This window comes from Halyomorpha halys, unplaced genomic scaffold, assembly GCF_000696795.3.
Source record: "Halyomorpha halys isolate HHAL.00 unplaced genomic scaffold, Hhal_1.1 Scaffold744.1, whole genome shotgun sequence".
NCBI classification, from domain to species: Eukaryota; Metazoa; Arthropoda; class Insecta; order Hemiptera; family Pentatomidae; genus Halyomorpha; species Halyomorpha halys.
The window spans coordinates 1-7,292 of NW_027105596.1; the positions used below are offsets into that span (position 1 = coordinate 1).

A 7,292-nucleotide genomic window follows, 5' to 3' on the forward strand; every position below is an offset into this window, starting at 1 on the left:
CCAAATACTAGCCTCCGATTGGCTGCCTAATGATCACGTGACTGGTCACGTGACAGACCACGTGGGTGGTTAAGGGCGGGTCGAGCCGAATATTTGAATTCAAATCTCCCGCCATGTGTGACGTCATCAAAATGCTGGCTTCTGATTGGCTCCTCACGGAAGTGTGCCAGCTCCCCCATATTCTCTCTACTAGCACAGAAAAATAATTATTATTTTTTAAGTTTAAAAACTGTATTTTTGGCATTAAATTGATTATCCTTAAAATAATTGGATTAATATTCAACCACTTTTTATATGATAACAACTTTAATTGTTCTCAACTTTCAATTATTCAATAATTAATTCAAAAGTCTCCACCAACCCAATATAATTGAAGACCCGAGCAAGTGAATGTATTATATTACAAGAATATAAATCTGAGAAAAATTTAATGATTTTTTATTTCTATTTTACCCCTAGAAGCTCAATTTTTAACTTCAGAAAACTAATTATTTTAGGTCTAGAAAAATTAAACAAGTTGCTCTTTAATAAAGTGTATATAAAATATTCTTTCAAATAAAAATTCCTATATTTTCTAAAATACCACGACCCCATATCTCCTCATAAATATGGTCAATTACCTTAATAAATGACAGTCCTTATGTTTGATTAATTATTTATCAAATTCCTCAATTAATGGATACGTTAATTGAAAACATATACTAATGTGTCACAAATATCAGTAGATGGAGTTCGGCCCTCAGAACAGTTATTGTTATAAGATATTCAGAAATAAAACACTTATACTAAATACCTTCATTTATGACACAATATATATGTCTTGTGTCTTCTCCTGAGGTGAGCAAAGCAATTTTATGCAAAACAATGCAAGAGTAGATAAAGAAAAGACTTATGGGTATATATAAGGGCATTTCCTTTACGCAATCGTAGTAGGTTGTGGACGTAGGACGTAGGACTTCACTGGACATAGGACTTCACAGGACATAGGACTTCACTGGACATAGGACTTCACTGTACGTAGGACTTCACACAACATAGGACTTCACTGTTTTTAGTTGAAGTTGGATCTCTATGGGCGTAGCCACCCCTTGCAAAGTTCGCCTCCAATTCTCCCCTCGTTACAGCACTGCGTTGTAGCACTTAGCAATTATTTAACTGTAATTCTTTCAGAGATTTTTCTTGAAAATAGCCCAGCCAAGAAATTTATTTAATGTCGAGATTTGAATTTAATCCAAGTACGTTCAAACTAATAGGCTTTATTATTCAAATTCAAAAATCAAACTAATGAATTTATTGATGTAAACTTTTTTAAGTCTCATGGATTAAGGTAATAGGACTATATAAAAAATACTGAGTGGTATATTAATATTTTTTTAGCCATTTTTTTACAAAACAGATATTGTTTCATAAATTTTTATGATGAAAAAGTAATTAATTATTAAAAATAAATTTTATTTTTCCATCCAGACTCGTTATAGACTTAATTACTTTTAACTTATCCCATGAATTTTAATTATTAATATTTAAATAATATCTTTCTATATAAAATTTAACCACAATATATAACTACATACATTCTGCCAAATGATTCGATAAGCCTTACAGGAATATCTATTCAGATCTAAAATAGGACAGATTTTTTATTTCCCTTATCCTTTCATTGAACTTTTAGCCAAATTCTTATCACAACTTCCGGTCGGTCTGTGAGAATATATGCTTTCGATGGATAACATACTTTCATAATAAAAATGTACGCTTTCTATCCACCTCAACTGAGCCGGTTTCAAGATTGCGTAACCCTGTTTCTGAATACAGAATGATTACGAACAAATAAGTTAGTTATGGGTCACCATAGTTGTATAACCAAATGCCAACCCATTGGAGGGTAGACTTAAATTCAAAAAATCGCCATCACCAAAATTCTTTCCAAAATCACAAACTTCAAGGACAAACTTCGGGTTCGAATCTGTCTGTGGCAGATAGTTATTTTTTGTTTCATTGTAGCCGTGAGTCAACCCTATGAGTTCGGGAACCCCCCGTGGTCCATTCATTCTTATAAAAGTGGGCACCCTTAATTGACCTGGTGGTAAAGAGTGAGTCTGACCAAATTACCTCCTTGCAAAACCGTTGGTCTTGTAATAGCACTTGCCTACAAAACCGCACTCCTGACCCTTCATGGGTTATAGCGGTACTGATTTATTATTATTATTTTTTTTTTATTTCACTAAATCCACCCATAAATGGTACATACCCACGATGCACAAAGCCCAGCACATAGAACATACTCTGCAAATAATCTTTTTTTTTTTTTTTTTTTTTTTTTTTTTTAATAATTTATTTATTGATATTTACAACTGTATACACATATATACAACAAGTAAATTTGCTGTAGGTGACATAGTGACATGATAAAAACATGTGGAGAATCTACCCATTGATAGAACTCCAAAAACATTTCTAGAGGAGAAGATCTCGAGGCCATCTTCTTTTCAGACGCCTAGGAGGATTATTAGGTAATGAAGGAGAAGCCAGGTTAGAAACAAGTGGATTTCGGTGGTTGAGAAGTTTATTGTGGAAGGAACGGTATCTGGTTCTGGCCAAATCGGCAAGATATGGAATATTGAGGTCCTGATGGATGACTTGATTTGTGACAAAGTAAGGAGCATTAAGGATTTTACGAAGGATTTTGGACTGTAAGGATTGGATTCTGGAGGAATTTGATGGTTTAGTGGAGCCCCAAAGCTCAACTCCGTATGTCCAGATAGGCCTTATAATAGTCATGTAGATCAGTCTTTTGTAATGGATTGGCAATTTAGACCGTTTGTCTAGTAAATGTTGCAATAGTCGGAATCTACGAGCAGTTTCTTGTCTTTTTAGTCTTGTATGAGGATTCCATGTCAGTCGTGCAAATAATCTTAAAAATTAGTTTTTATGACACTTTTTTTTACTCTTCATACATTATACTATGTACTACAGGTCAGCTCCCTTTTCTAACCATAGTAGAGAGGGTCAAGTTTTCATTTCGTGGGACCGCCACAGAAATAAAAGTCGACCTCCTAACCTGATTAAAGTTGAGCTTTGACTAAAAACAGTGAAAAAAGGCAGCCATTTCACCCCACTTTTTAGTACATTATTGAAAACTATGTATAATTACTAGTTAAAATTAGGTAGTCTGCCAAGTATATGTAAGGGAACACAAAATTTCAGCTGTTTCAAAACGTAAAAAAAAAAATTTTGTTTCGAAGCTCCAAATCTTAAATAAAATTATAAACAACACTAAAAAACCTAATAGATTACCATTTAACGAAGAATAAATTTTTTAAAAGCTTTTTAAAAGGCAACATTTCATAAAAAATGCACTGAAAAATCAGTTGTTAATAAATGGTACATATGCACGATGCACAAAGCCCAGCACATAGAACATACTCTGCAAATAATCTTAAAAAATTAGTTTTTATGACACTTTTTTTTACACTTCATACATTATACTATGTACTACAGGTCAGCTCCATTTTCTAAACCTAATAGATTATCATTTAATGAAGAATAAATTTTTTAAACTATGAGCTTTTTAAAAAGCAACATTTCTTAAAAAATGCACTGAAAAATCAGTTGTTAATGAATTTATCTTGAGAAATCTATATCTCAAAAACAATTCGATGTACAAATGTTTATTAACACTCATATTAAAGTTAATTTAATTGTGCTATACAGTATTTTATTACGTTTATCTATGAACATGGTAGTTTTAATGATATTTGACTAAATAAATCCACAAAATATTGATTTCTAGTTGTTCGAACTGACTTTTTGGATTTATAAAAACCAATATCTCAAGATGTGTTAAACGTACAAACGTATCCCAGCACTCAAATTAAAGTTAGTTTAATGTACTATAAAGTAGTTTATTACGCATATCTTCGTAATGGTAGTATTTTTCATGATATTCGTATATGAATATATATTTTGCACATGAAATTTTGTCAAAATCAATTTATTTTAGCAAATATCATGAAAATTATTACCCTTCATAGTTACGTGTAATAAACTGCATTATATCGCATTAAACTAAGTTTAGTTTGATTGCTGGCAGACATCTATACGTCTAATACTTCCTGGGATATTTCTTTTCATAAATCCAAAAAGTCTGTCGGAAGAACTAGAAATCAACATTTTGTGAATGTTCATAAAAATTTATTTTGTTTATTCGACAAATTTATTTTGTCGAATAACATAAAAACTACTTTAATAAATAACTCAAATACTATCCAATTATAGTCTCAAAACTTTATTTCTTTTATTCGTCCAACGTTTCGGCCAATCCGGCCATCTTCAGGAACATCTACTTCGGATTGGCCGAAACGTTGGACGAATAAAAGAAATAAAGTTTTGAGACTATAATTGGATAGTATTTGAGTTATTTATTAAAGAATTACCAGTCTCAAGAAAAAATTAAGATTATAAATAAAAACTACTTTATATTACATTTAACTGGCTTTAATTTTTGCGTGTTGGCAGACTTCTGTACGTCTTATTGGTCCCTGAGATATATTTTTTAATAAGTCAAAATGTTTGTCCGAACAGCTGGATATCAACATTTTGTCGAATATCATGAAAACTACTACTCCTGGGAAGATAAACATAATAACTATTTTATAGTACATTAAATCAGCTTTGATTTGAGTGTTAATAGTCATATGTATGTCGAATGGTTTTTGAGATATAGGTTTCTCAGTATAAATTCACTAAATACTGATTTTTCAGCGCATTTTTTATGAAATGTTGCTTTTTAAAAAGAGTTTTCTTGAGAACCATTAAACGTAAGTAGCTCTATTAGGACTCATATTTTAGCGAATTTACTCTTCTATAAATAATGTTCTATTTGGTTTTTTATTGTTGTTGATGATTTTAAAGATATTGAGCTCCGAATGAAATTTATTTTTTTAACCTTTTGGAACAGCCGCCATTTCGTATTCTCCCTAACTATACTTGGCAGACTCATCAATTTTGACTAGTAACTATAGATGTATTTCATTAAAGTTATCGAAAATTAGGGTGAAATAACCGCCATTTTTCTCCTCTTGGGATCTTTTACGAGTATTGTATAAGAAATTAATCGGCATTAAATTCTGTGTTAAACGAGTACCATAACTTATTAATTCGGTCAAGTAATATGTCCTGAACGGTAGACCGTCGTAAACCAAAATGTTTCTGGTCTGAATTAAAACGTTATGGTACTAATTTGACACAGAATTTTACGCTCTTTAATTTCTTTTACAATATCTGTTCTATAAGATGTGCCGTTCAGGAATTATAGGGGGAACTTAATTCGTTACTTTATTAAATTAATTAATAAATTATTATGCGTTTGAGAATAGCCAGAAATGTGTTTCCGTTTGATAGAAAAAGGGATCGTTTATAGCCGAGGTAGTTATATTCCCAACTTTAACTCCCACGTAACTGCAGTGGCGTCGGTTCGAATCCTGCTTGGAGGAGTCGACTATTATTTCTGTGAAGGTCTGCTGATGTAGATGTAGAAATTTAATGCACCATTTAGGAGTTATAGTTGCAAAACAAAAAAAAAAAAGATATAATTCACTACATTACATTTTTAGCTTATTAGTAAAAGTAGAAGAAAGACCATAAATGCCTTAACAATTAATTTTAAGAAATTATTTGCAATGTTATGTTCTATGGGCTGGGTTTTTTGCATTAGGTGTCTATAATAATTGTTTTCATCGGTGTCCAACTCTGGGGCCCTGCTAACTAATATACAACTTTAGCAGACAAATGATTTTTGATTTAATGTGACAAAAATTTAGACATAACCCAAGACAATATTTTGAAATAAATTACACTCCTCAATCATCAGGGTGAGGTTACCTAGAAGATATTTCCCATCATTAAATCAATTTTTGCCATAGCTGTATTATTACATGAATAAAAAATATTTGAAATCTATAAACAAAATTTAATAACAGATATAGTTATTAACAGGTATAGTATATTAGTAGATCTAATATATCTAACGCCTATGACATTTAAGATATATTTTACTGCTAAAAGGGATTGGGCAAATTGTCCACAGAGATTTTATAAAATATAGTTAATTAATATTTGGCTAATTGGTTAATTAATAATTAATATTAAATAATTAAATTTACATGCTCTCAAGTTGAAAATTAAGTTTAGTCAGTTTTAATTATTACTTAACACGTAAATTCGAAAAATTATTTATCCATTTCACGACAGTAATGAATTTTCCAGTATAACTATAAAATTTCAGTTCAAGAGCTTCATGCAGCAGCCAAATTATATTTAAAAAGTTCGGTGCTGTAGGTTATTTTCCAAATCAGCATTTTCTTATCAGCAACGGTAATATTTGGCTGAATCTTGAGTATCTGACAATACTTAAACGCTGAAATGGAAGGGAAAATAAATAAAAATACACGAAGTTGTCATTTTTAATGTGATAAATATGAAACGAATCCCGTAAAAAAAAAATAAATAATTAAGAATTTCAAATTATAATTTAATTAAAAGAAAATTATGCATAAAAACTACAAACATATTTAACATTGCTTAGTTCTTCACCAATTTAGCGAACATTTTAAAAATATAAAGCATGATTCAAAAATATTAAAAAAAAAAAAAAATAATTTCTTGGAATCAAAAATATAAACATATTACAAAATATTACTAAACCTACCTTCTGCTACGTTGTTAATTCGACCCTGGACTATCCTATTACTTAGATGAGGAAGATGCATTGTTTATTGTATCTTTTATTTATTATTTTTTAGACATTCAGCTGAAGATATATTAATATCTAATTCTTGTCGTTTCAACTATTTATCTCTTTAGCGATTACTAAATGACAATAATCATCTGGCTTTGTTTTTATTTAAAGAATTATTTTTGTTTGGCAGGATGAATGGGAGAAGGAACTTGAAAGATTAACATCTAGGTTTGAAAGAGAAATGATATCCAAAAGGAAAAGGCCCGAAGACACTAAAGTCCTTACGCTGCGATTACAACAAGAAAGGGACGACCTTGAAAAAAATATGACTTTACGTCGAGAGAGAAAAAAAGAAAGCTTAACGAAAAAACTTTTAGAGCATGAAAGGTTAGTAATTCTTTTTGAAAATGTATATATATTACTTTACTTTCAAAATCCTTACTTTATACCTATTTCACATCATTTTTTTTTATAGATTAAATTGTATTAATTGTAATGAGGTGTAGATAGTTGACCGTAGATTAATGCTTGAAGATGTTTGTGGGGGGGGGGG

At 30.6% G+C, this 7,292-nt stretch overlaps 1 protein-coding gene across 1 annotated transcript in view; it reads left to right on the top strand.

The window, feature by feature from the left end:
- Positions 1–6,929: 6,929 nt before the first annotated feature.
- Positions 6,930–7,292, top strand: part of Hil (Hillarin) — a gene marked incomplete at its 5' end in the record, with an annotated part of 33,226 nt that continues 32,863 nt past the window's right edge. The window contains 1 exon segment of the mRNA XM_014428714.2: positions 6,930–7,126. Within this exon segment, the coding sequence (XP_014284200.1) occupies positions 6,930–7,126 (197 nt within the window).